The following is a 26,513-nucleotide window of genomic DNA, read 5'->3' as shown; positions in this document are numbered from 1 at the left end:
TTAAAGCATAAATTGATCTCTCTCATTGGTATGCTGCAGGGCCTTGTCGGGCTGCGGGGCATTTTATGCTCTGAATTCCCTGCCTTTTGTTCTCCGCAGCCCAGACCCCGGTGCTGGGAGAAGGTGGTTGCTTTTCGTTTGTGGTTTCACATGTAAATGGTTGAGCAGCCCACAGTCTAGCCAGTCGTTTTATATGTAAGACCACCCATCTCCTGGGCTGCGCTACCTAATAGCCGGAGCGGAGATCCTTAGGCTGTTAGATGTTTTCCTTTTCTGCTTTCGGATGACTGCAGTCTAAATATTTCTGCCGGCAGCTGGGCAAATGGGGTGGCGTGGAGCTCGGGGTGGGTGCAGGCGTTAGGGAAAGCATCATCCCTCCTAGAAAATCTCTGCCCAGGCGAGGTCCCCGGGCCCAGATGGCTTGTCACTCCCGACCCTGGCCAGGGCTGCCTGCTGCATTTCTGAGATGCTTTCAACATTTGGCTGTATCAAGCCCAGTTGCTGCTGTTGTGTTTTGTCCTCCAGTTCCAAGGGTGGTCTCGACACCAGCGTGTTAATTAAAAACATCGGCACAGCAGGAGCTTCCCTGGAGGCACTTTAAGTGGTTTGAAACTTTCCTGCATGTTAATCCCTTCTCCTTTGTGATTCCCAGTGCAACATCTCTGCTTAAAAGGGCAGGTAAATGGTTACTACTGCACGTAGGGCAAGCAAAGCTCCTGCGTAAATCAGTGCAGAGTGGTGCTGGAGCCGCACCCCACTCAAGAGCAGCAAGAACATCCGTGGACGCCTGGATTTACCCTCTTGCCGCAATTTTCCCTCCCTGGAGAGGACTTAAAATGCAGCGAAGGAGGAGGTTTAGGTTAGACGCTAGGACGAACTGTCAGTGGTCGGGCAAGTGAAGGAAGGCACTGGGATTGATTGTGGAGAGGGGGAGAGCAGGATGGACAACAGCTGTCAGGACTGATTTAGGGAGCGTTTCTCCTGCCCTGGATGGAAGGAGGGACCGGGTGATTTGCGAGGTCTCTTGTAGCCCAGTTGAATGCAGCATCCTGCTCCGTCGCGTGCTCCTCCCGTGCTCCTGCATGACATCTTCTCCCAGGTCTTGTCTTCCTCCAGGTCTGGGGAGGGGAGAGGTGGCCGCTCAGTTTAGTCATTCCCCCACCTGGTTGTCACCTTGCCCTTTTCCCGTCCCCAGCAAGTCATTAACTGGTTAAAATGGGGCACATGGCACTGCTGGAACCCAGGGTGGTGGCAAGTTGCCAGGTTCAGGCATATGGTTGGGTTTTATTTTAATGGGGCGCTCATAGATATTTAATAACTTGCATGGCTCTTTGTTTGCTTTTGATAATCGGGTAATAAAATAATTCAGGCTGATTTATACAATGCTTTACAGCTCTTCTGTGAATGAAAGTGCCTTCTGTAACTCGCAGGCATTTGGCTTTGTTACCTGTTCTCCTTAGCAGAGCCCTTTTATGAAAAAAAAAAAAAAAAAACAAAAAAAACCCCCCAAAAAAACCTAACCCATGGAAAGAATTGTGTGTGTGTGTGACTGAGAAACCACAAAATGGTGCCATCTGGGGCAGAGACTGTCTTTCCTAGGCCTCCGTCTCTGTTTGGACAGGGCCGGCACAGCGCAGCACCGCTCTCCACCTCGGGCTCCCAGATGCTACTTCAGTACAAATAAATAATAATAATTTGGCAAGAGCTCAGAGCTGTAGCTCTTCCTCTGGGAGCAGCCGAATGTTTCACAAACAATATGAGCTAATTGTCCTTTCAATCTGTGGCTGGTTTTCCTGTAGAGTGCCGGAGCCCTGGACATGTCTCTGCCCTCCACGCCGGACATCAAGATAAAGGAAGAGGAGCCAGTGGAGGTGGACTCGTCCCCGCCGGACAGCCCTGCGTCCAACCCGCAGTCGCCGCAGAACAAAGAGAAGGTGGGTCTCCCCGACCGTGCCCTGCGGAGGTCTGGAGGAGGAGAACAAGCTTCTCCACTTGGGTGCCGAGGCCTGGTTCGGGCTTGTGAGGTTCCTGGTTTAGAAGGAAAGAGGAAAGCTTGTTCGCTGCAACACACGCTTGCTGCCCTTAAGTTTCCGCATGGATCTGGCTAATGCAGAAGGCCCTGCCTTTCACCCTGGGAGCGCTTTTCTGGCAGGGCAGAAGTGCCAGGCGAGTAACGTGTCTTCTCCAAAACCGTCTCCCTGTGTCCAGAGGGGGCTGGTGATTCAGAACAGGTTAGTCCGGCTGACACATTCTCCATCAGGAGAACCTCCTGCAGCCTGGGGCTGGAGCAGTAGTTCAGGGAGGGGAATTATTGCCCAGAGGCTGCTGCGGGCGGCAGGAGTCTGAATTTCTGTGCCGCGCTCCCTGCGCCGACATCAGATCGGTGTGGCTTTGGGTACGTTGCTCCTCTCTGTGCCTCAGTTATTTCACTAAATCACTTGTAAGTCATCAGAAGGAAGAGACAGCCAGGTGATTATTAAGCTAATAAGTAACAGCATGTCTCCTTTTGTCTGTTGATCCTCTTCAGGAGATCACCTCCAAGCCTGTAATCATTTCTACGCCTACTCCAACCATCGTGCGCCCAGGCTCGCTGCCGCTACACTTGGGTTACGACCCGCTGCACCCCACGCTGCCTTCCCCAACCTCTGTCATTACCCAGGCTCCCCCTTCCAACAGACAGCTTGGGTAAGTACAGGAGAGGGACACGCGCGCCGAGGTTTTTCTCCCATACCGTCAGGCTTCCTGGGCAGTAATTAGGTACCTAAATAAGTTCCCTGATTGTCAGAACAACCGAGATGCCATGATTCCCGCTGCGGCTGCTTGGGCATAAGGGCCTCGTTGCAGCGCTGTCTACAGAAGCAGAATGGGGTGTAAGTGCAGAAAGCAGGAACTAATTGTCGCAGTGTAACGAAACGAGGCAAAACTCACCGCGGGGAGAAATTAAACCCAATCCCCAAACACGCTGACATGACACTCGCTGTCTACGATGGGAGTGTGGCCTGACTGGGGACTCCCAAGTTGCTTTTGCAGCCTGACGCGGTGGAGAGAGCTCGGCTAAACTGGTGGTAGGAAATTGTCTGGTTCTTTAATGGCTTTGGGATTTTCTCAGACAGCTGTTGCCTCTGAAGTGTAACCTCTCCTGCAACCTGCTGGCCTCCTGCATGGTCAGCCTCTGCCTCGGGAGCTGTTTGTTTCAGCAGATCTAATGACCTGCTCCTTTTTGCCACTTTAACAATCTGGATCGGAGGCTCCAGAGCGCTGGCTGCCGCAGTTATGAGCCTGCCACACTGCTAGGTAGCTCCGGCCCTGCACATAAAAGGAAGGAGCCTGAAGGATGCAGGAAACACATTACAATGAGCCCTCAGGAGACGTATATTTAGCCCCACTTCTATTCTTTGGTGTCAGGATGCTTCTTTTTTGCTGTGGTCCTGGCCTCTTTCTAATTACCCTTGTTTTGAGGCTGGCTCCTTACATTAACAAGGCCATTTTTTTTGGCTGTCAGTTCATATTTTTGTGTGTGTTTTTTGCTTTGACCCTCTGGCACCATCAATCCAGACTTCCTGACGGAAAGTTTTAAATCCTGTCTTGAGGCGTTAAGGGGTTAAGCGATTGTCCTGGGGTTTTGAAAGGGCGTTATATTCCTTCTGTAACCCGGCGCAGCAGAGACTCACGGGGCTGTTTGGAAACCAAGTCCCCTTGCACTTGGAGGCATGAAAAAATCGGAACTGGAGTAAGCAAGCTAGACTTTAATACGATTTTATGTGCCCTTTGCAGCCCACAGGGGTAGATCCCTCCTAGGGCGCTCTATGGAGAGGTGGGGCTGCAGCTGTAGCAAGGGTCCCTGCTTTAGGGCCACTGCGGACGTGGTGGGGTTGTCAGCGTGACAGAGATGGAGGGGAGGCTGTGACCTCCCTGTAACTCGGCTTGTTAGGCTGGAATTTTCAAAGCAGCCTGGAGGATTTGGGATGCCCAATAGAAATGAATGAGAGTCGAGCGTTCACGTTCCCAAGGCAGCCTTAAAAATTCCAGCCTGAGTTATTGGCACGATGAACTCCCCCCTCTGACCCACGTCCCCTGCTTCTCCCCACCCTGCCGTTACTCCATGCCAGCAGAGCTTCCTCTGAGGATCCCAGGCAGCCCAGCCTCCTCTGTCCCTTTCCCTGGGCTGGCAGAGGAGGCAGCAGCGAATTTTTTTTTTTTTTCTCCCTCCCCCAAAGCCAGGCTCCCAACAGCTCTGCTCTGCTCTCCCCGGCTCGTCTCTGCCTCCATTCGGTTCCCTGCCGCGAAGGGAGGAGGAGCAGGGATCAGCCCTTGCTGCCAGGAATGGTTTCCTTCCTCTCCCGTTGGCTCGAGCAGATCGGCTCCGGCTTTTCCTCCGCTCTCCTAGAAAGGCAGAGTCCGGAGGGTCGGAGCCAGAGCACGGAGAGGTTTGTGACCCTCCAAAATGAAGGCAAGGGGCGGGGGGGGGTGTGCCAGCTTGTCCCCACATGCAGAAACGCTGCCTTTCGCTTCAAAGTGATCTGCGATGGAAAAAGTTGTTGGTATTTTCAATTTGTCATAATGAGGCTCCGGCACGATCGATCGCTGCCTCCCCGAGCCTGCGGTGCCGGGGCCGTTCCCATCCCCCAGAGCCATTGTCTGGGAGGACACGGCCCAGCCCTGCATCGACTCCGTATTTAGGAGGTTTTCTCCGGAGTCAGAAGCGCTTGTTAACGGAAAGCTAAACCCTTGTAAACCCTCTGCTGGGAGCTTGGCTGGTGCGGCTCACAGGCTGAGAAGTGACTGGAGCAGCTGCCCCGATCCCCGATCTGCCCAGCACCAGGCTCAGCCCAGGACAGCACTTTTAATCTCCCCGAGGAGGAGCTGCAGCAACCCCTGGATGTGCTTTTCTGCCCGTTCAGGTGGGCCTTGGCAGCTGTGGTGGGTGTACGCCCAGGCGTCAGCCAGGGCACATCCTGGCGCCGGCCACCAGTGTCGCAGCCAGCCCCGAGCAAGGAGCAGCAGCCTGGGTCACCTCGGCGTGACACTGGCACGTGCAGCGGGTGTGCGGGGGCTGAGGGACCCTCACACAAGCTCTGCTAGGCTTGGCACCCTCCCGTTCAGAACGGGCCGTTGAGAAATGGGAAAGTGAGCCCGAGTTCTAGCCAGAATTAATTCGTGCTTCTGCCCTTGAGCTCACGGGGCTGCCGGGACAGTGTAAACTTGTAATAGTCCATGAGAACTTGAATTGTTGTTTCTCCAGGTCTCCCACAGGTTCCCTTCCACTTGTCGTGCAGCTTGCAAACGGACAGACCATGCCCGTCCTTCCAGGCCCTCCCGTACAGATGCCTTCTGTTATATCGGTGAGAGAAACTTCCAACATGGCTCTGCACGGCAGAGGAGGGGACAGCGCCTTCCCCTTGCCAAATTTACGCAGACACTTCCATTTTGTAAAAATTAAAATATATCTCCCCCTCTGTGCAAGATAAGACTGGAAGAGGAGGAGGAGGAGGGGGGCCAGCTCTGGCAAGGTAGTAATAACATGCCGATCACACTGGAGGGCAATAAGTCTGGAAAAAACCAAAGCCTTGCCTGGACAGATGGCTCATGCCGCTGATCCAGGGCTGGGAACTGTAGGATCCCTGATTAGCTGCTTCCATTTGGAACAGCGTGCCTCAATTGAAACCATTCGAGCTTGCAGAGAACATGTTGGTCTTTGCAGGCCAGGAAAGCCACCCTAACCTCGCCAGCGCGCTAAAGAGCTCTTTGAATATCAGCCTTGCGGGTTTGCTTTTTGCATACAGAGAATTTTCCATGGTGCAGAACTCGGGAGCAGATTTGCCTGGTGGGTGGCTTGTAGGTCTTCCGAGTGCTTCAGCTCCCGACCAGGCAGCCTGCGTGAATCCTGTCTGTCCTGCTGGGCATGTCTTTTGGGTTTTGAGTGAGTAATGGCCAAAACCTTCTGCCTCAGGTAACAGGAGTGTTGACATCAAAGCAGGCAGATGCGCAGGCAGCTTGGCATAGCTTGTGGGCATGGAAACATATCTGCACCTTCCTGATCCTTGGAAACACGACCTGCCTTTGTGGTGCTTTGCAACGGTGTACTTGAATGGCTTATAAAAGTGAAGGCAAATTCGGCTTTTTCCCCTCTTTGGTGAGGGAGAAGACCCGCCGTGCTTAGGAGGGGATGCTGTGACTTACCCTTGGTGTTGTGGCAGCTTTGCAATAGCGCTGCCAGAGCAATAGAGCAAACCAGGGGGGATCTCGTACCCTCCCTCTCCATCCACTCTCCTGCACTGGTGGGGAAAAGCCCGCTGGGAGGGCAGGGAAGGAAGGGAGGCTTCAGAGCTGCCCTCCTCCCTGTCCGCAGCGATGGGCTGGTATGGCTGGCTGATTCCGAAACAGCCACCATGGCCACCAAAGGAGTGGCTGCTGGCCTTCAGTGACAGCAGGCGTAATGGATGGCAGTAGTTAAACGCTGAACGTTTGTCAAGATTTATAAATGTGCTTGGCCGGGGAATTATTACAGAGCCGCTTCGCGGAGCATGCTTGCAAAAGCACCTCAGCTTCCCAAACCCATGTGTTGCTTCGTCCCCAATAGCTGGCTCGGCCAATGTCCATGGTGCCGAACATTCCTGGTATTCCTGGGCCGCCCATCAACAGCAGCGGGTCCATTTCACCATCAGGACTTCCAGTGCACTCTGAAGCCAAAATGGTAAGTGTCCAGAGGCGTGCTGGGGAGGGTGTTGCGTCCACAGTGTTGTCCCTAAGTCACTGGCTCCTCCAGGAGAGACTCCATCTGGAGGCTTTTCCCCTGCAGCCTTCGTGAAGAGCCACTGCTTCTCCGAAATCCTGTGCAGCCATCGGAACACCTCCCCGCACCAAGAGCAGGTGTTACAAATGCCACCAGGAATATTAGACTAATCAGCGCTGTGGCTCTGGCAGGCAGAGCAGGGGTACTATTGTCAAGACAAACCTCAGCCCCATCCTAAACACGGCTGTTTTGTAAAGCTGGTGCTTCTAGTTCCAAGATGACAGATGGGTTGGAGGTGGGTTTGAGGAAGGCAGAGCCAAGAGGAGAGTTGTTGCATTGTAATCCAAGGATCCTGGTAATGGTTTTCATGTAGGCCTTTTCTAACTAAAAGTTTACAAAAGAATATTCCTCTCTTGGCTCTTCGTGGCTCAAACTAGGTGCGCACAGAGCCGGGGGAGCAAACTGCGAATGAAGAGCAGTGAAACCCTCCAGGTTTTGTGTCCAAGACAGGGTGGAGGTGTTTGCAAACCCACCTCTTGCAGCAGTGCTGCTCGCCGTTGCCCTTGCGTTGTCAGTGCTCCCGTTACACCCTGCTTTGGTGTCTGCAGGATTCCTGGGCAGACCAGAGGGGTGAGAGATCTTAAATTCTGGGGTATGAAAGAGCCATCCTGCATCTGGCTGCCCAGAGAAGGGACGTGCTGCAAGACGTGGTCTTGGATCACGCGTAGGTCCTTCTCTGCCCCGGGAGGACCCTCTGCGGGTGCTCGAGGACGGTTGGGCTCCGCAGCCTGTTCAGTCCACGGTCCCTCCGCAGAGCCTGCCAGCTGGGGGGTGGGTCGGTGCCAGCTGCAGTAGCAATTTTGGGATGCGGACACCTGTCTGCTTGGGCCGAAGTAGGAAGCTGCTGTCTGTCTTTGGGTAGGCCAGATGGTGATGGCTTTCAGTTGCATTTGACTCAGCCACAGTCTCTGAAGAGCCTGTTCCCCAGCGGCGTGGCTTCTTGGATGATAAGAGGAGCTGGTGAAAGCCTGAAGAGTGTGGAGGACAGGTCTACTGATCCATTTTTTCTCCTTTAACAGAGGCTGAAGGCCAGCTTGACAGCATCTTCCTCACTGAATGGCAGCAATCTGGTGGTGGGATCAGCCAGCACGATGGTGACTGCACGTCCGGAGCAGAGTCAGATACTGGTCCAGCACCCTGACGCCCCTTCCCCAGCTCAGCCGCAGGTCTGCTGCTGCTCAGCCCGCGAGGCTGGGCTGGAGGTGCTGGGGGGGTCTGGGCTTTGGGGAAAGAGGAGGAAAACCTCGCAGCTTCCCGGTTTGCAGAACAGGTTAAACACCTTGTTTTTTCAGTGCCGCTTCAGCACTAATGCTCTCAAACGCCACCAGGCAGAGAACTTCAGCAACATGTTAATTTGCTTGACAAGGTCTGGAGTTTCGAAAGAGTATTTCGCTCTCTTCTCCCTGCTCAATTACTGGGGTTAAACGCTCCCCTCTTAGGCAATCAGCTCCACTGGCTCCTGCCAGCTAACCAAATGCCAGCCTTCCATCAGGATCGCCACCTGCTCCGTCAGTTAGATAGGCTTCCAAAAGTTTAATATCCATATGCTGCCTGACAGTGAGTACCGAAGTGTAACTGCACTCCCCGATTGTGGCAGTGTAATTACAGAGCCCTCGCAGAAGCGCCGGCGAGCCTGTGTCTGCACGACTGTTTGCCCTCGCAGACTTTTCCTTTGTTCTCCCGAAATAAAACCGGGAAATGTACGGCGTTACTAAACCTTTTTGTACCAGTTGCCTCTGAGAGCTTGTTTGGCTGAAGGTACTCAGGAAAAATTTCACCCAAATTAATTTTGAAAGCCAATTGCCCACTCAAAAACTGGAATTGCTTGTGCTCCGGGGGTGAGTTACCGAACCCAAATGGAGACGGCGCTTTGGCCACGTGTGGTGACGTGCGTCAGAGCGGGATCGAGCACTCCCAGCCCTGCAGCTGGAGGTTACCCTCCGTCAGCAGGTACGTGGTCGCTGGCCATGTGGGAATCTCCTGTCATTGCAGGGTGAAGTGCTTTTTAAAGTCTCTTAAGTGACATTGAACGGATGGCTGTTTCCTCTGCGTGGCCTGTGGTCATTCACCACGTTTTGCCTCAGCACGGAGGGGAGGAGGCGTCTCTGCCAGTGCCACCAGTAGGATTTGGGGTTTCACTGGTTCCCCTGACACTCACATGTTCACTGGGTTCAGGATCTCGGGGAGTTGGTGGGGTTTCCCACCTGAAGTTTGCCAGGGGCTGCAGGTTCAGCTGAGGAAGGGCTGCCAGAGTCACCTGTGAGAGGGGCTTTGCCCCCAGCTCGCCCATCGCAGCCGCACGGTCCTGGCTGCTCTGCAAAAGCAAATCCCCATTTGCCCCCGCCGCGGGAGCTGCTCTCTCCTCGGCCAGACCCCGGTTACACCAGTGTGCGCCTGCCTGCTTGCACCAGAGCTTCTGTTCAGTCTCTCTCTCCCACGTGCCCCATCTCCAGGTTTCCCCTGCCCAGCCCACCCCCAGCACTGGCGGGCGACGGAGACGTACGGTTGACGAGGACCCGGACGAGCGCCGGCAGCGGTTCCTGGAGCGGAACCGGGCTGCTGCGTCCCGCTGCCGTCAGAAACGCAAGCTCTGGGTGTCTTCCTTGGAGAAGAAGGCCGAGGAGCTCACCACCCAGAACATCCAGCTGAGCGTGAGTATGTAACTGTGGAGGCTGAGCGCAGCGTTAGGACCGTCGGGTGGGAACGTCTTCCCTGTGCTGCGGAGACAGCGTGCGCTTGGGTGCTGCTCTCTGGAGCAGGATCGCTGCCTCTCTGCCTGGATTTCACTCCTTGCTTGCCATCCTGGTGCCCTGCCTCCAGCAGGCCATGGGGGCAGAGCGCTTCGGCGCTCTTGGTCTCCCTCCCTGTCCCCCTCCAAAGGGCTCTGCCTCTGCCCGTGGGGACGGTAGCTGGAGCGGAGCAGAGAGCCGAGGCCCCAGGAGCAGCTGTATTTGTGGAGAGGGAGAGCTCTGCTGGCGCGGGGTAGGCACCAGCAGTCCCAGTTCCCTTCCAGGCACAGTGGACCTGGCACTGGGGTGAGCAGCTTTGCAGCTGTGGCCTGCAGCCACACTCATTTTTTTGTTTTCTGGAGAATTGGGTTTCCCCAGCTCTCTGGCAGCACCCCCAGCCTGCCTAGCAGAAGTGCAGCGCATCTGAAAATACAGACTTCATTTCCATTGCCATTAGCCCCCTTGTTAATGCTCCCAGCACTGGCCGAGGACCGAAGGGTCTGCAAAGACCAAACCCGTGTCTGTTCTGGGCTTTTTCTGTTGCTGGTGGCCAGTGACTCATGCGGTGGGATTTTTTCAATAGCACTGATCATGGTATTTTTATTCTCTTCCCAAGATAATTATAGAAACTGTTTCCTCAGGCGATTTTGAAATACAATTGACTGGGTTTCAGCTGTTTCTCCCAACGTTTCAGCAGAGGAGTAGTATGGTGCACAAAGTTTTCAGGGGAGTTAGACCTGGGAAGAAGCTCACAGAGGTACCGAGAGCTTGGAGGAGCGATGCTGTTCCCCACAGCCTGGCGTGGCTGAGCTGGTTGTACACTCAGCTTCTCGCTCTGGTTTAGTTTTCCATCAGAGCCAGCAGCATGCCGGAGTGTCTGCCTCCAGCAGTTGGCATTAGCGGGAGGGCTCAGGCAAATCTATGTCCAGGATTAGATGATTAACACAGCAAGGGGCTTTCCAGCCCGCGGTGGGGGCTGCTGGAGGGAAACGCTGCAGTCCATGGCTTGCACGCTGAATTCCTTGAACCCAGAAACTTTGTTTGGTGTTCTGGGGCCAGAGGCATCTCAGATTAGACAACAAATTTGAAGTTTACAGGGCACATAAATTAACGTCCTGTCGTGGCTAGAGGCTGCTGTCAAGAGCGTGAGTGATGCATACGCACGTGTTTGTTTTTCAATCTCAGAATGAAGTCACGCTACTGAGGAATGAAGTTGCTCAACTTAAACAGCTCCTGCTGGCTCACAAGGACTGCCCCGTCACTGCACTACAGAAGAAAACACAGGGCTATCTCGGTGAGTGATGACTTTTGCTGGTCCTTACTACCCTTTAAGTAGGTCTAAGCAGATGCAGCCTGCCTTACGACGTAAGGGAAGGGAGTCTTCGTCTTAGTATCTGCTCCATCAGCTTCCAGCTGCTGCAGCTGGCAGGACAGGGCAGACCTTGGTCCTGTGTCTTCTGCTGGTAGGGCTTCCACAGCCTCCACACGGAGGAGGATCCATGCAGGTGGACCCGCACATCCGCACTGCAAATCGGCGCTTGAACCTGGTGTGTAAGATCCAGGTGGCCAGGGCAGCCGCAGCATGAAAGCGCCGAGGGAAGGAGGTGGCGCGTCTCCCTCCACGCCTGGGTAGAGTGGAATATTTGACAGATCCATACGTCCGCTTCTCCCGGGAGCGCGGGCTCCCAGGCAGCGAGCCAAGCACTTGATATTCGCTTTGAAGTTAAAAACTATTGCTGATCTGGAAGCGAAGCCAGAGTCAGGAAAGGCCAGACTCTATAAATGACATCATGGGGCTCTATATCTCATTCTCTGCAATTCACATCAAATTGGCTCGGGTTTGGAAGTAAGAAGGCTTCTTTTTATCTTCCTTTCTTTCTTTCTATTTTTTTTTTTTTTTTTTTTTAATGCTGCCTATTTCATTATAATCAACCCGGGAGCTAAACATTATGCCTGGGTTCTTATGTCATCTCTGCAATAACAATTCCACGCTGCGGTGTTCGTACAAAGACTTTGGGAGGATGCTGGAGTCCCCTAGCGTCGCCTAGATTAACAGGACGAGAGGCAGGGATGGATGGAGATAAGTAATGACGGGGGAGAAAAAACAAAAGCCAAGGAAGCAGGCACTGTCCTTCCTGATTGCCTCCCGATCCCCACCTCCTGGGTCTCCGAAACGCTCCTCTCCTGTGCGGTGAGGCACGAATACATGCTGCACGGGGCCCGGCACAGCCAGTTTATTTTCACTCATTACAGTGACTCAGAGCTTGAGTAATGTGGTCGTGAAAATCCTCGCTGTCCCCCAGCCCTTGCAGACAGGTGTTCACTCTGTGTATAATGCAGAGAGGCAACATGATTTTTCCTGTTAACTTCCAAAGTTTACAGTTCCTATTATTATTCCTCACAGTCTGTCTACTCCAATAATAGGAATTCATCACACATCTGAATAATAAAAATTAAATTCACACCTCCCTCCCCGTGCCCCCCCCCCCTTCCTGGCTGCCTTTTTTATTATTGAGATTTGTGACTAAGCAGGTCCTTAAACAAAAATGCCAGATTCCCTCGATGGAATTACAGCTGCCTCATGTACAGTTGGGTTGTTTTATTTGTAATACCTTGTAAATCTTCTTTTTGGGATGCCAAACTATTATATGGCTCTGCTCGACCTTCTCTCTCACCGCCAAGTCAGATTTCAAATCTGCTGTGCTAGCCGCGTCTTTCAGCACGCCGGCGAAGGCCAAGCCAAGGTTCCGCAAGGGAAGGTAAAACCCGTTTGGGAAGGGGGTACAATATTCTGGCACCTGGTCGAAAACTGAGCCCTAAAGTACATTTGCTGGTGCCTGGTAAGGTTGTAAACCTCTTTTCTGATTTTTTTTAATTTCCCCCCACCCCCGGTGTCATGGGGTTTACCGTCTTGATGTGGAAGAAGTACCCCAGCTCATGCCATTATTTTGCTCTTTTAAAGGAAGGTGACCGCATCTTACCCGTAATTCATCTAGCCAAGTGCACAGGAGGGAATTTCCTCCTGACATCTGTAGATAATGAGTGTATACCCCTAAAGAGAGAGGTCTGATTGCTCTCGCCTTGGCATTTGATAGGTCACAAATTATCCTGTGTGTTAGAAGCTCTGCCTGGGCGCAGCAGGCTGTTTGTGGGAGAGAATCCAAAGTTTTGGAAAGCAATCTGCGTCGCTCAGAAACGAGCAGGGAAGAAGCTCTCTGCCTTTGTTTGCCTCCCATCCCTTCGATCGTACTGCTTCAAGTTACCGAAAGAAAGCGAGTGAGCAAACAGTTTGTAATGGGCTGTAATTGATTTTAATGTTCTGGAGAACAATAAAGAGCAAACCAGGTAATTTATATAAAAAATGGCCCAAAAAAACCCACCCCAGCAAACCCAAACCACCAGCCCTGCCTTTGCAGAGGGGTGTCTGCTGCCTGCTCACCCACCAGATGGTGAGGACTCTGAAGGAGCTGTGCAGTCTCTGGGCTAAATGGCCTTGAACCAAGTACCACGCCAGGAAACAACGTGTAGGAAAGTTCATTTCTTATAATGAGGAAACAGATTTATTACGATAAAGGTTACGCTGGGTTTGCCATCCCTGGTGTGACGCCCGCGCTTCGTGCCTCCCTGGCAGCAGTGCGGCAGGACTCGGTGGTGTCTCCGCAGGACGGGGCCAGCCAGACCCGGTGGGTCGTTATGTCCCAACTCTAATCAGTTTTATTTCCAGTCCTCACTTGCTTTTGCCAAACAGCTGCTTGGGGGGGATGGGGGCGGGCGCAGCATGGTGGGGGGGAGCTGGGATTCCTGTAGGGAGCTCCAGGCTGCTTTGGCCGGGAAGGTGAGTGTTAAGCAAATACCTGAACTGGTTTCTGCCCCTGCTGCAGGGGCAGCCTCCCAGCCCACCGCCCTGCTGCTCACACTGGTAGCAACGTGCACAGCCTCTCTCTAACCTTGGTTTCTTCTTTTTTTCTGTTTCCCCCACCCCATCCCCTTCTTCTCTGGTCAAGCAGAAAGCCCGAAGGAGAGCTCCGAGCCCACCGGCTCCCCTGCTCCCGTCATCCAGCACAGCTCCGTGACGGCCTCCCCCAACGGGCTCAGCGTCCGCTCGGCTGCGGAAGCGGTTGCCACCTCGGTGCTCACGCAGATGGCGAGCCAAAGGACAGAACTGAGCATGCCGATTCCCTCACACGTCATCATGGCTCCACAGTCGCAGTCTGCTGGCAGATGATGTCACAGCCTGTGCATGTGACACGGAGCTAACCGCGAACTCCCAGCCGGAGAGACCGACCATAACCAAGTCCCTGACGAGTGGGGGCCGATAAGGATTTTTATTTCTTTTTTTTTTTCTTTTTTTTTTTTTTTTTTTTTTTTTTCCAAGTGAGTTAAGGGCAGCTATGGCGCTTCTTACACTGCATAGCCTGTACAGATCCTGGCCCCCGCCGCTGCCCTGCCAGCCCTGTCCCCGCGGGGCGGCCGCGGGTTGAGCGCTCTCCTCCATCCTTGGGTTGACGATCCGTCAACTCGCAGAGTCGTCCCAACAGACAGAGCCTCTTTGAAAAGCACCTTGAAAGGTTCGCTTTCAGGTATCAGTTACATTAACACTAAACCTCCATGCTTGGTGGATCCCCTTGGCGCTTTCACTCTTCCAAGTCCCCACCCCTCCCTCCTCCTCCACTCTCGGCAAAGGAAAACATAGCTCTTGGGAGGCTGTGACATTTAGTCGTGCTGTCAATGTATTTTATTTTTAACAGCATGCTGCTTCCAGGCATCTGCTCCCCCCCCCTGCTCTAGCTACCTGAAACATTGCACCTTCGCACAAGAAGCCTCCTTGAGCTCCGAGGTTAAAGGGATCGAGGTTAGTCTTGTCGTCCACTCACTCCCAAGACACCAGCGACAGATTCTGGCTGCCGTGGCAGTGTAGGCGCTGTACATCGCTGTGTGCCCACCGAGAGGGAGAGGGGGACACGGGGCTGGGGGGTACATGTGTTCCTGGTCGCTTGTGCTGCGCTGGGATCTGCAGCCGTTGACGTGCCGCACTCGTAGTGGGATGCTGGGGTGTCACTGGGGAAAAGGTACCGTCTGTTGTACAGCGGAGGGGCTGCCCTCGGTCTTCCTTACAGTAAATGGGTGCTGACCTGTGTCTGCTGGGACTGGTGCAAAGGTGCTCCAGGAGGCACAGGAGAGGACGAGCCGGCCCACCAGGCAGGAATAATCTGAGTCCCAGGATTCATCACCTGCTCCCAACCTCACTGTCCATCTTAGCAAACAAATCCCTCCATTTCCAAGGATCACCTCCTTTACACATAACCTTGATGACCTTAATAATGGTGGCCTTAAATATTATGAATTAGTTGCCTGTTCCAAGGGGAGGGAGCACAAAGGAGTGTGTCTGCTCGCTGATCTTGTACCTCTTCTTGTGATTAGCTCCTGCTCTGGGTGGTGGAGCGCCTGTTGCTTCCCAGCCAGGGCAAACAAAGGATTCGCAGAGCTTCCAGTTTCATAGGACAGGTTAAAAACCCGGCCTTGACATTGAAAGGCGCTTGAAGTCGGGTCCGTTTTCTTGCTGGGCGGGCGCAGCATGCGTGTGTGTCTGTGTGTGCATCCCGAGGCTGCCGCTGGCCCTGGGCGGGTGGTTGGAGTCGATAGTTTGGAAATAGGAGGGAGCAGGAAGGGGCTCTGTGAACGTTCGGGTCTTGGAAGGAACCTCGTCACAGCCCCGGGAGCTGCCTCGGCCCTTGGCCTTCCTCTCCTCCTCGGGACGCCCCCCCCCACCCAAGCTCTCACCCCCTCAGGTTGCACTCGCCACTTTTGAGCCAAGTTTGTTTGTCGAAGTCATTTCATTTGGCTTACCCAGACTTGGGAGGTTTCCAGGGACAGCAAAACCCAAAGCAAAGAAACCGGATCCCGTTAGATGGGGAAGTCCGTCGGTTTGGTTTTTTTCGGTCGATGGGCTCTGTCCTCTCCCCCTCTCCTCCTTTTCAGGTTTTCCTCGACTTCTCCGCAGTATCGGCCACGGCGTTCCTGGGTTTGGTTTGTCTTGGCGCGGTGCTGCTCGTGGCGGTGCTGCTCGTGTGCTTCCCTCATTTCTCTTGGGCGGCTCCGGAGGAGTCCTGTGCGTAACGGGGGGCACTTCGGCCTCGGCAGTTTGCCCCTCAGGTCCTGCGGAGCCCCCCCCAGACCCACCTTTTGTTTCTGTAAAGCTGCTTCTGCAGAGTCTGCGTGTTCAGATCTTTTAGCTCTTGCTGTGCCAACACGGGGGGTGCTCCTGCCGCGAGAGCGGGCTGTGACAAGAGGGACACGGGGTTTTGGCGTGTCTTAAAGATGTGCGACCTGGACGAACAGGGATTTCAGCCAGGTGAGGCACAGCGGAGGGTCAGGAGCTTTTTGGGGGGGGCAGAGGGTTTGAAGGAGGTACAAGATCCAGCCCAGCCAGCTCGGCTTCCTCTCTTGGAGCTGCTGCTGGATACAGGTTGTAGCACAGCGAGGGGGAATGGCAGAAACCCCCACGCACCTTCGCATGGTCATAAAAATGACCCATCTTGCAGCAGAGGGTTTGCTCTCGTCGTCAGAGCTGCTCAGTTTGCGTCAGGGGGCTTGGAAACAAGTGTCTCGCTTGCTTTCTTTGACCGGGAATAGCAGGAATGACAAAAATGTGTTGTAAACATATTTGCTTCATGGCTTGGCAGCTGTCGGGTCCCATCCCTCGGTGGCCAGGAGCTGGGAGCCAGGAGCAGCGACAGCGGTGGTGCCTGCGGCAGCTCCGAATGCAGCGCACCAGCTCCTCCTAGGCTCGCCGAGGGTTCGGCTCTGCAGAAACCCGACTGTCGAGGAAACGTGTTTGCAGAAAGAAGAGAAGGGAGGAACTGGGCTGACCCCACCACTGGTTCCTTGTTTGCTTCCTGGCGTCAGGGTCTGGTGGATGAGGCAAGGCGAGGAGCCGGGGGCTTTGTGGGCAGGGTGGGAGGAAGGAGCGGAAGGTGACATTGGAGAGGCAGCAGCTCTGGGACAGAGACACGCATGGCAGCGTTGGCATCAAACGCAGCGGCTTCCCCGACCCTTAATTTTTACCCCTGGCGCCTGAAAGTAACCCGATGTTGTGTGCTCGGAGACCCGAGGTCGCCCCGCCAGCCCACAACGTGTCTGCATCCTGCAAAAAGACTTTCCCTGCCCTGACCCTTGAAACCTCATCACCCCACCAGGCATCAGTTCAGCCAGTAGCGAGTGGGGGACACGGAGAGCGGCTTTTTCTCCCCATCCCCCCATGCCTCGGTGCTCTTGATGCCGTCGGTGCTGCCCCCGTTCCAGCATCTCCCCATCTCAGCTCCCCTCCACTTGTGAGTGCTTAGTGCCTTCAAAAATCTGCAAACCCATGAAAACGCAGTTGTAAAGCTCCAAACCTGGGCAGCAATAATCGGGGAACAAGTGTTCGACCATACCCTAATATTTTATTTTTTTTAATCTACAGGGTTGCAGCTTTCCCTTGTCCCCTTCGGGTATGTTTTACACCAGCAGCGTTTGATACCGGCACTGCTGCTGCAAAAGCAGGTGCCGGAGCAGATTTCAGGTCCCCGTGTCTCTTGCTACCAGCGTCCCTGCTTGCAGGGGCAGAGGTGGAGCAGGAATTCACCCGGCCCGAGCAGGCTGAGCCAGCGGTGAGGAAGGTAGCCAAAACCTCAGCATGACCCTTAGCTGGCACCTCTGCCCCAGCCAGCCTCGGGCAGCGGGGGAGTTCTCTGGTCCCACCCTGGTGGATGGATGGATGTCACAAGCTGTAAACATCACTGTGGAGCACGTGGGTGAGGGCTGTCCCGTGTTGGGGTCGCAGAACGTGCCCGTCAGAGCTGATGCTGGACCAGCCTTAAACCTCAGAAGGAGCTGAACGTCACGGGGTGGTTGTCACTTCTCCACCAGGAGGGGCAGGTTTGGTTTTGAAGAGGTGACTCGTTTCTGGGCTCCCCAGAGAGGAGGGTACATAGGGAGCGCATCTTCCCACCAGTGCTTTTTCCAGCACCTCCACGCTGGTGGAGCGGCCACGTGTGGATGCGTCGGGCTGCCAGTTGTGGTTAAAAGCCAGGGTTGGTGCGGTCGCCTCTCGGAGCCAAGCTGCCCGTGCCGCTCTGGGGAGCCCTGGGGAGCCCTCCAGGCAGCTCCAAGGAGCCCAGCGGCTGCTGGGTTTCTGCCCCACGTCATCACTTCTTTGGAGGCGGCTTCTCTAGGCCGGCGTGGCAGTAGCTGTAGAGGACGTGCTCTGGTTTTTGGTGGCGGTCAGGGGTGTTCTCTTTGGGAAGACGGACTTTCTGGCAGGTCGGTGATGCAGGGTTCCCCCCGGACCCGTGAGGATGGGCGAGGGTGAAGGTGGCTTTTTCGTCTTCCTATGCTGGCTCCATTCTCGCTTGAAAACTTTGCAGACGCCTTTGTCTGGGGCAAACCCCCTCGATTTCTGCTCTAGGCTGATTTCTCCTGCTTTCAGAGGCTCCCAGGGGATGGCAGCCACCAGGCCGCTCCGCTCGGCAGCTTGCCGGGCACCTGCACTTTGCTCTGCCAGCCCTCGGGCCTCAGTGCCTTGACCGAAACCCCGGTGGGTGCCGGTGTCAGTCCTGTGGCTTCCCACAAAGCCCACCCGGTAGCCCTGCGTGGAGCGCCAGGGAGCTCCATCCCTCCAGTTAATGGGGGAGAGTGATCCTGGGGCTCCTGGCGCAAGTGTGGAGACGCCGTACGGGGTCTAAATGTCGCGTTCAGCTTGTGATCGAGTCAGGGAGAGCCCGAACGGTGGCATCGCCCACTGGGAGTCAGGGTTTTATCGATCCGGCTTCGCTGTAATGTTGAATAGAAACAAACGGCTGAAAAACGTGTCCCGGGGCAATGCCGACCCCTGGGAGGGCTCCTGATGGAGGGGAGCGCTCCCTCCTCTCCCTCCACTCCTCCAGGGGAGAAGATCTCAGCAGCCTCCAAATCCCTCAGGATTGAGGGGGCGGGGGGTGGGGGTGGCGGTGCCTCCTTTTTCCCCCCAGACTGGCTCCTTGGTTCCGGATTTCGATGGCTCAGCCAGCAGATTTATCATTTTTGGACTTGCGGACCCGTTTCTGTTTGGTTCTCCCCCCCAGTTCCACGCGTGTGTGGGATGCAGCAGCGGTGATGCTCTCCTGGCCCAAAGCGAGCCCAGGGGGTGACAGGGATGTGACGGTCCCTGGGGACACGGGAGGAGCATCCTGGATGTGTGTGAGTGTGTGTGTCCCAGCTGCTTTGTACGGCGAGCTTTGACGATCAATAATGGAAGAAGCCAAGAAAAAGGAAACCCCCCCGAAAAGCATAACCACGAGGGTGTAGTATCTATAAAAAAAAATAAATAAATACTTATCTATGAGTATATACAGACCTATATAGACATATATCAACTTCCTGAACGGATGCGCAGCTCCTTATGCAACGAAATGGTTTTCTAGCTGTAACCCCTTCCTGCGGCCCCCCCTGGGCCCCGAGGGACCCCCCCCTCCGCACGGGCTCCTGTGAGCGGGTCCTCACAGCCCCCGCGGGGGCCTGGGGACGCGGGGGGACACGTCCCAGCCCCCCACCTCGGCCGTGTCGTACCAAACATGTAATGTGCCTTTTATTTATGCTGCAAATATAACATTAAAATATTACCCAGGAGCTGGTGGCTGCCGCCCTCTGCTTCACAGGGGCCCTGGCACTGGCTCGGCTGGGGACAACGCTGGTGTCACCTGTCCTGAGCGACACTCTTGGCCGTCACCTGCCTGGGGGTCACAGGGTGGGTGTCACAGGGCAGGGGGTGGCAGCACTGGCTGTGGCAACCCTCAGCCATCACCTGGGTGACACCGTCTGGCCCTCAGACCTGCTGGGGACACCGTGGGCTGTCACCCACCTGGGTGGCACAGCAGGTGAGGCTGCTTGGGGGGCCACGCCGCCGCCGCAGTGGTCCAGGCCCCACCCTCGGGGCGAGCGTTTGGGGCGATTTCAGCTGGTTTTGGGTCGGAGGGAGCCCTTAAAACCCGGGCCAGGGCTGGCGGAGCCGGGGCCGCCCCGTCGGGGCTGCAGGAGCGCAGCGCGGCCACAGGGTGGCGGCAACGAGCCGCGGCGGGGGCCGGGTGTCCCGAGGACGGGGCGGGGAGGGGGCCCTCGCCCCGGGGGGCCTGGCCCGGGAACGGGGCCGATGCGGGGCAGGGGTCCCGGTTCTGGGGGGTCCCGGGACAGGGCGGAGGGTACCGGGGACGGGTGGGGGTCTCGCTCCGGCGATGCGGGCAGCTCCAGTGGGACGGGCTGGGGGTCCCGGGCGGGGCCGCCCCCCCCCCTCCCTCCCTCCCTCCCTCCCTCCGTCCCCGGGGGCGGCTGTCGCGGCTGGTAAATGGGTTTCATTAGCGGCGGCGGCGGGGCCAGGACTGATCCCCGCCATCCCCCGCTCCCCCGGGACCCCCGCGGCGGCCCGGCCCGGCCATAAGAGGCGGCGGCGGGGGGCGCTGGCGGGGGGGGCCATGGCGGGGCCGCGGCTGCTGCTGCTGCTGCTGCTGGCGGGGACCCTGCGCGCCGCCCGCTGCTGCCCCAGCCCCGGTACCGGCCCGGTGAGCCCCGACCGGGGGTTCGGGCTTCTCGGGGAGGCGGGGGCCGGGTTTGGGGAGGCAGGGGCTGCCGTGACCCCCCCGCGTTCTCCCCCTCCACAGGCCGCCGCCGCCCCCCCGGGGCCGCCCCCCGCCGCCGTCCTGGGCGCGCTGCTCCGCTCCCTGCAGCGGCCCGGCCGCAGCCCCGGGCCCCTCCAGCCGCAGAGGTGAGCGGGACCGGGGGTGGGGGGACACCGGGGGGACCTCGCGGCTGGGGGGGACCCGCGTGGTTTGAGGGCACCAGCGGGGGGGCCGGGGGGGGTCCCCCGTGGTGTCTGTCCCTGAACTTCTCCGTACGCGTGTCCCTGTCCGTCCCACTGCCCCCGACTGTCGTCCCCCCCCCCGTCTGCCCCGCTGCCTGTCCCTGCCCGTCCCCATCGTACCTGTCCCTGTCCGTCTGTCCATCTTCTTCCATCCCTCTGTCCCCACCTGTCTGGCCCCATCCATCCAAGCATCTGCATCTTCATCCGTCCATCCATCCCCGTCCATCCATCCCCGGCCGGCCGGCGGGTGCCAGCAGTGCCGTGTCCCCACTGCAGGTTGGGGCAGGGGGGGGCCCAGGCCCGGCTCAGCCCCCGCAGCTGGGACCCCCCAGCTGCCCCGTTCTGGACCATGGCAACGCCACAGCGCTTCGGCCGCCGCCGCTGAGCTCCGTCCGTCTGTCCCGGAGCCGTCTGTCCGTCTGTCCGTCCATCGGTCTGCGGCTCCATCTGCCACCCAATAAACTGGTGCCTCTCACCCCTGAACGCTCGCTCTGCTTTTGCTTCTGGGGGATGGAGGGGGGGAACCTCCCACCTTTCTGCCCCCCAACATTCCACACCTGCCCCCTGCGCGCCCCCCCCCCACCCCCCCCGCAAAGAGACACCAACGCGGGGAGTTTACAAACCCCCCAGCTTTATTCCCGGGGGCTGGTTGGTGCCCGGGGACCCTCCTCGCCCCGGGGGGGCCAGGACGGAGGGTGCCCCCAGCCCTGAGGTCTGTCCGGGCTCCATGCTGGGGGGCCACGTCTGTCCATCTGTCTGTCAGCAGGTCCAGGGGCCCACGGGGTGCATCACTGGGGCCGGGGGGGTCTGGGTGTCCATGGGTGGGTCTGGGTGTCCACCAGTAGGTCCCAGCATCCATCCAGAGCTCCGCGCGTCGGTCAGTGAATCCAGGGGTCCGTCTGTGGGTCCCTCAGAGTGTCCGTGGGTCTGTCCAGGTGTGGGTGGGGGGCTCACTTGCCCCCCGCCATGATGCGGAGGTACTGGAGGGCGTTGCGGGCAGCCTGGGAGCGGGCACCGTCGCGGGAGGGGGCCGCACCGTGGCACACGGTGGCCGGCTGTGTCGACAGCTCCACCAGGCACTGGTGCAACCCACTGAGGCTCAGCGCATCTGGGGCGGCAGGGGGGGACACACAGGGATGAGCCACCGTCACCACAGAGCCCCCCCAAACCCCCAACGACACCCCCGAGCGTGAGCCGGGGCACACATGGGGCTGGGGGGGTGCCAGGGCAGGGGGGTGCCAGGGCAGGGGGGTGCCAGGGCAGGGGGCACTCACCGATGTCAAGGTAGCTGATGGCGAAGCTCTGCTCCTCGGAGAGCTCCTGCAGGAGGGCGCAGGCCCCTGCGCCCATGGGTGCCAGCGGGTGGCTCCGCAGCTGCACGATCTTCTCGCCCGCTGAGTTGCGCAGGGAGTCCCAGGTGCAGCCAGGCGCTCGGCCCCGCAGCCCCTCCAGCCTGGGGCACGCCTGCGGGGACAGGGCACTTGGGGACCCGCCAGACCCCCAGTGGGGACACAGGGACCATCCGGACCCCCCCCCTCCAGGGATGTGAGGGGCTCAGGGACCACCCAGAGTTGCACACAGGGACACCCAACGGACACGGGGGCTCAGGGAACCTCTGGACCCCCAAGCGGGGACATGGGAACTGCAGGGACCCCGACACAAGGACACCCATGGGGGCTTGGGGAGCACCATGACCCCTGTGCAGTGACACCCCTGAGGGACAGCGGCTCAGGAACCGTGGGGACCCTTTGTGGGACACTGCCAGGACCCCCCACACGGGGACCCCCTTGGGGACAAGATGGCTCAGGGACCCCCATGTGGGGGCTGTTGGGACACACACCCCCTCAGTGTCTTCCTAGGGGACACGGGGGCTTGGAAACTGTGGGACCCCCCTCCAGTTCAGGGACCTTCCATGGGGAACACCCACAGCCACCCAGGGACCCCAAATCCAGAGGGTCCCCCCTAGGTCACCCTTGGGCGAGCCCTTGCCCTACTGCCACCGGACTTCAATCACTGGGGGTCCAGAAGCCCCAAAATAGGGGTTACAGAGGTGCCAGCATCCCCCACTGACCCCTCGGGGTAGCCATGCCCCCATTAACCCGCCCGGGGTGGCCTCGGGGTGCCCGTGTCCCCCATTAACCCCTTGCCGGCCGCGGGGTACCATGGAGAACTGGTCCTCCTCCACCTCGGCCTCGCTGCCCTCCCGCGGCTCCATGGGGACATTGTGGATCCGCACCAGCATCTTGGCGGCCGCGTTGCGCTTCGCCAGCTTCTTGGAGGTGCCGCTGCCTGCGGGGAGGGGACAAGGGACACCACGGTGAGCCTGGCATCCCGTCGTGTCCCCCCACGCACCCAGGGGGTGCCCCAGCCCCCTACCGATCTCCACGAAGCGCTCCACGCGGCAGGTCATGGTGAACTCCTTGCGATGCGCCGGCCCCGACTCCTGCGTCACCGTGTACTCGGGCAGGCGCCAGCCCTTCTGCACCACCAGCTCCTGGGAGGGGGACGCAAATGCGGGGGTCCAGGGAGAGCAGGGCCACAGATCCCCCCTCCCAGAAACGGGGACAGCTGCCCCCAGAAATGAGCTGCCAGCCCCAAAATGGGCAGGGCCAGCCCCAAAATGGGTCTGCTGCCCTAAAAATGGGAATAACCATCCCTGAAGTTGGGATAACTGTCCCTAAAATGTGTCCGCCATCCCCCAAACAGGTGTTTCCATCCTGTTATATATACCCAAAATGGGTATAACTGTCCCCCAAACGGGGACAATCGTCCCCAAAATGCACCTACCATCCCCAAAATAGGGATAACCAGCCCTGAAACAGGGATAGCCAGCCCCAAAATGGGTCTACTGTCCCCAAAACAGGGATAACTGTCCCCAAAATGGACAAGAGCCTCCCTGGCCAGGCAGAGGCAGCCCCCAAAGGTCACTGCCACCCCCAGGATGAGTAAGGTCACCCCCAAATGGGCATGGGCCCCCCCAGACAGAGATTAGCATCCCCAAAACAGGCTCTTCAATGCCAAAATGGGGTCAGCCCCCAAGCTGGAGGGGGTATGTCCCCTCTTGTCCCCACCTATGGTGTCACCCACCTGCAAAGCCCCCACGGGGTTACACTCCGACTGGGGGGGGGACACGGGCGTCTTCATCTCCAGGGGGGTGCCCCTGCGTGGGGCAGACAGGCACAGCATGAGGGGGGCACGGCGGGAGGCAGCTCTAAGCCCCGCCAAGCCAGGACCCCCGCACTGGGGAAGCAAAGAGGTGTCAGAGGGTGCCGGGAGCCGGGGGGGGGACAGGACTGTGCCCCCACTCTGCCCAGCCCCGGCACCTGGCCCCCCACTCCATTACCTGGGCGAGGGTGGGGGCACGACAGGTGCCAGGGGGGCGGCCGTGGGGCCGAGCTCAACCGGGGGCTCTGGGGGGAAAGGAGAGCTTGGGGATAAAAGGTGAGACGTTAACGCCCGAGCCGGCCCCCCCAGCACCCTCTCCCCGGCACTCCTTGGGGCCCCCAGCCCCCCAAATCCTGCCAGGCACCCCCAATTCCATTGCGACCCCCAGAGACCCCCTGTTATTCCCCCCCACACACCACCAATTCCCTTGGCTCCCCTAAGACACCTGCGAACACCCACCACACACGCCCAGACCTGCCTGGGTACCCTCAATCCCTACCCAGGAACCCCCAACCCCCCCAGATCCCTTGGAATGCCCAAGCTGCCCCAGAATCCCCAGTCACCCTGGGTAACCCCAAACTCCCCTGGATGCCTTGAACCCCCCCACAGACACCCCCCAACTCCCCGGGCGCTGGGTGCTCAGCACGCCTGGGGTACTCCCAAGCCCCTGGGTATCCCCAGACTGCCTGGGCATCCCAGCACCCCAGAGCACCCCACACTCCCCCCAGCACCTCAACACACTCAGCGCCCTCCCCTGGGCACCCGTCACCCCCCCAGACACCCCCCAGTTCCCTCCAAGCCCATCCCGCACTGTATCCTGACCCCCACCCTGACCCCCCAACACCCTGGGGACCCCGTGTCCCCTCACCTGGGCTCCTCGGGGGCGGTGGGCTCCAGCATGTCCCCCCCTTTGAGCAGCTTCAGGGCCACCTCGGCTGCTTTGTGCTTTGCCGCCTTCTTGCTGGGCCCCTGCCCTGGGGGAGACACTGGCTGAGTGAGGAGGGGGGGACACCTGGGGCCCCCCCAGACCCCTCACAGACCACAGGCTGTGATTAGGGCTGCCGGGGGGTGGTCCTGGGGGATCCCTCTGCCATAACCCCAGCAGCAGGGTGCCAGGGTGGGTCCCCGAGCATCCCAGGTGTCGGGATCTGAGACAATCCCCCCAGAACCCACTTTTTTTGGGTCTCAAGGGATCTCTGAGTGTCCTAGACATAAGGGTCCCAGGGGATCCCCCACCAAACACACTTTTTGGGGTTCCATGGGATCTCCATATGTCCCAGGCATTGGGGTACAGGGCGATCCCTCACTATGACCCACTTTTTGGGGTCCCAGGAGATCCCTGGGTGTCCCAGGCATGGGGGTCTGAGATGATGTCCCACCACAACCCACTTTTGGGGATCCCAGAGGATCCCTGAATGTCCCAGATATCATAGTCCCAGCCGATCTTCCCCCCAGGATCCACTTTTTTGGGGCCCCAAGAGATCTCTGCGTGTCCCAAGCATCAGGATCCAAAAGCTATCCCCCACCACAACCCACTTTTTGGGGCCCCATGGGACCCCCACGTGTCCCAAGCATCAGGATCCAAGGTGATTCCCCCAGCACATCCCCACCATCCTGGGGACGATCCCCACGTCCTCGCCATCTGCCCTGCCACATCCCAAGCAAGTCAGATCCAGGCCACCCTCTCCAGGCCATCCCCCCACTCCGAGGGTGTCGGGGACCCACCAGTGCAGCTGATGTCCCCAACAGTGACACGGAAGGTGAAGTTGGGCTGGTGGGCTTGTCCCTCGGCCTTCAGGAGGTCGTAGCCGGGAGTCTTGCCTATGCGCGTGCCATATTCCTGCAGCAGGCTGATGGGCGTCTTCCCGGGGTTGGCGGCCAGCATCTGCTCCAGGCTGGGGACAGGGCTGTCACCAGCCCACGCAAGGGTCAGCGGGTCAGCATGGGTACAGGCTGGGGGTAGCGAGGTGGTGGGAGAGGCTGACACGGCCACGCCACATAGGGATGTGGGGAGAGGGGTGGCATCGCCGCACGGCATGGGGACACGGGGACAAGGATGGAGCCCCCACGGAGACAGGGATGGAGCCCCCTCAACGCAGCCTGGGGACTTGGGGACAGGTCCAGAGCCCCCCCACGCAGCCTGGGGACACGGGGATGGAGACAGGCCCAGAGCCCCCCGCCCCAGCCTGGGGACAGGCCCAGAGCCCCCCCACGCAGCCTGGGAATACAGGAACAGGCCCGGAGCCCCCCCACGCAGCCTGGGGACACGGGGACAAGCCCGGAGCCCCCCGCCCCAGCCTGGGGACAGGCCCAGAGCCCCCCCACGCAGCCTGGGGATACAGGAACAGGCCCGGAGCCCCCCCACGCAGCCTGGGGACACGGGGACAAGCCCGGAGCCCCCCGCCCCAGGCTGGAGCCCCCTCACACAGGCCCGGTGCCTGAGGGCTGGGCCCGGTGTAGGCCCCAGCCCACCCCTCCCCATTAAGAACCGGTTTGGGCGGGGGGATCCCGGGTTTGGGGGTCTATCCCGGATGGCGGGGGGGGGGGTTGCGTCCGGTACCTGGGGAAGCCGCCGCTCCGCCTGGCCCCGCCGCCCGCCCCCTCCTCGCTCATCCCCGCCGCGCTCCGTCCCGCCGCCGCGCCGCCCGCGCCGCCAGGGGGCGGCCGCTGCGCGCCGGCGCGGGGCACGATGGGAACTTGGTGCCGCGGGGGATTCTGGGAAGCGTAGTCCGACGAGGGGGGCGGAGCGGCAACTCTGCCGCTCCGCCCCCCTCGTCGGACTACGCTTCCCAGAATCCCCCGCGGCAGGGACCGCTGGGAAGGTGGAGGACACGGGAGGCGGAGCCATGTCGGGGGAGGGAGGCCTGCCTCAGTTTCCCCAATCTGGACGGGGAAAGGAGGGGTGGCAGCGACAGGAATGGACAAGGGACAGTGGGGACAATGGGGTGGGATGGGA

The 26,513-nt window shown here is 58.7% G+C and overlaps 3 protein-coding genes across 10 annotated transcripts in view; 2 read left to right on the top strand and 1 right to left on the bottom strand.

The window, feature by feature from the left end:
- The window catches only part of LOC121081835 (cyclic AMP-dependent transcription factor ATF-7), a 69,854-nt gene extending 50,687 nt beyond the window's left edge, over window positions 1–19,167 (top strand). For 6 of the 7 annotated variants that reach the window (XM_040581110.1, XM_040581107.1, XM_040581112.1 and 3 more), the window contains 8 exons: window positions 1,800–1,934; window positions 2,528–2,685; window positions 5,243–5,342; window positions 6,581–6,694; window positions 7,813–7,959; window positions 9,247–9,444; window positions 10,708–10,816; window positions 13,527–19,167. In XM_040581110.1, coding sequence (XP_040437044.1) covers window positions 1,800–1,934; window positions 2,528–2,685; window positions 5,243–5,342; window positions 6,581–6,694; window positions 7,813–7,959; window positions 9,247–9,444; window positions 10,708–10,816; window positions 13,527–13,747 — 1,182 coding nt within the window. In that variant the 3' untranslated portion in view covers window positions 13,748–19,167. The remainder of the gene's footprint in view (window positions 1–1,799; window positions 1,935–2,527; window positions 2,686–5,242; window positions 5,343–6,580; window positions 6,695–7,812; window positions 7,960–9,246; window positions 9,445–10,707; window positions 10,817–13,526) is intronic. The other variant, XM_040581111.1, reaches the window with a different exon arrangement.
- An 839-nt stretch (window positions 19,168–20,006) lies between these two features.
- On the top strand, window positions 20,007–20,934 carry LOC121081891 (mediator of RNA polymerase II transcription subunit 25-like). The gene is made up of 2 exons (XM_040581199.1): window positions 20,007–20,296; window positions 20,555–20,934. The coding sequence occupies exons 1-2, from the start codon at window positions 20,007–20,009 to the stop codon at window positions 20,775–20,777; spliced, it is 513 nt and encodes a 170-aa protein (XP_040437133.1). The 3' UTR covers window positions 20,778–20,934.
- Window positions 20,935–21,011: 77 nt separating this feature from the next.
- TARBP2 (TARBP2 subunit of RISC loading complex) lies at window positions 21,012–26,170 on the bottom strand. 2 transcript variants are annotated; one of them, XM_040581168.1, is made up of 9 exons: window positions 26,118–26,170; window positions 25,283–25,464; window positions 24,426–24,531; window positions 23,736–23,819; window positions 23,480–23,552; window positions 22,769–22,886; window positions 22,554–22,681; window positions 21,667–21,856; window positions 21,012–21,500 (listed from the first exon to the last, which is right to left on the bottom strand). In XM_040581168.1, the coding sequence occupies exons 1-9, from the start codon at window positions 26,168–26,170 to the stop codon at window positions 21,343–21,345; spliced, it is 1,092 nt and encodes a 363-aa protein (XP_040437102.1). In that variant the 3' UTR covers window positions 21,012–21,342. The 2 variants fall into 2 exon arrangements, with proteins under 2 accessions (XP_040437102.1, XP_040437103.1); XM_040581169.1 differs by lacking the exon at window positions 23,736–23,819 and having other exon boundaries at window positions 26,118–26,162.
- Window positions 26,171–26,513: the final 343 nt, after the last annotated feature.

Source organism: Falco naumanni (assembly GCF_017639655.2).
Source record: "Falco naumanni isolate bFalNau1 chromosome 20 unlocalized genomic scaffold, bFalNau1.pat SUPER_20_unloc_1, whole genome shotgun sequence".
Taxonomy (NCBI): Eukaryota; Metazoa; Chordata; class Aves; order Falconiformes; family Falconidae; genus Falco; species Falco naumanni.
The sequence above is the reverse complement of the archived record's forward strand: the minus strand, read 5'-3'. Positions and strand labels throughout refer to the sequence as shown.

What these genes read in the sequence shown, in the direction of transcription:
- LOC121081891 (XM_040581199.1), top strand. Translation starts at nt 20,007, where the DNA reads ATGGCGGGGCCGCGGCTGCTGCTGCTGCTGCTGCTGGCGGGGACCCTG. An exon ending in GGGCCCCTCCAGCCGCAGAG is followed by an intron (nt 20,297 to 20,554) that starts GTGAGCGGGACC and finishes ATCCCTCTGTCC; the next exon opens with CCACCTGTCTGGCCCCATCC.
- TARBP2 (XM_040581168.1), bottom strand. Translation starts at nt 26,170, where the DNA reads ATGAGCGAGGAGGGGGCGGGCGGCGGGGCCAGGCGGAGCGGCGGCTTC. An exon ending in GTGCCCCCACCCTCGCCCAG is followed by an intron (nt 23,553 to 23,735) that starts GTAATGGAGTGG and finishes TGCCCCACGCAG; the next exon opens with GGGCACCCCCCTGGAGATGA. An exon ending in GGAGCGCTTCGTGGAGATCG is followed by an intron (nt 22,682 to 22,768) that starts GTAGGGGGCTGG and finishes CCCTCCCCGCAG; the next exon opens with GCAGCGGCACCTCCAAGAAG.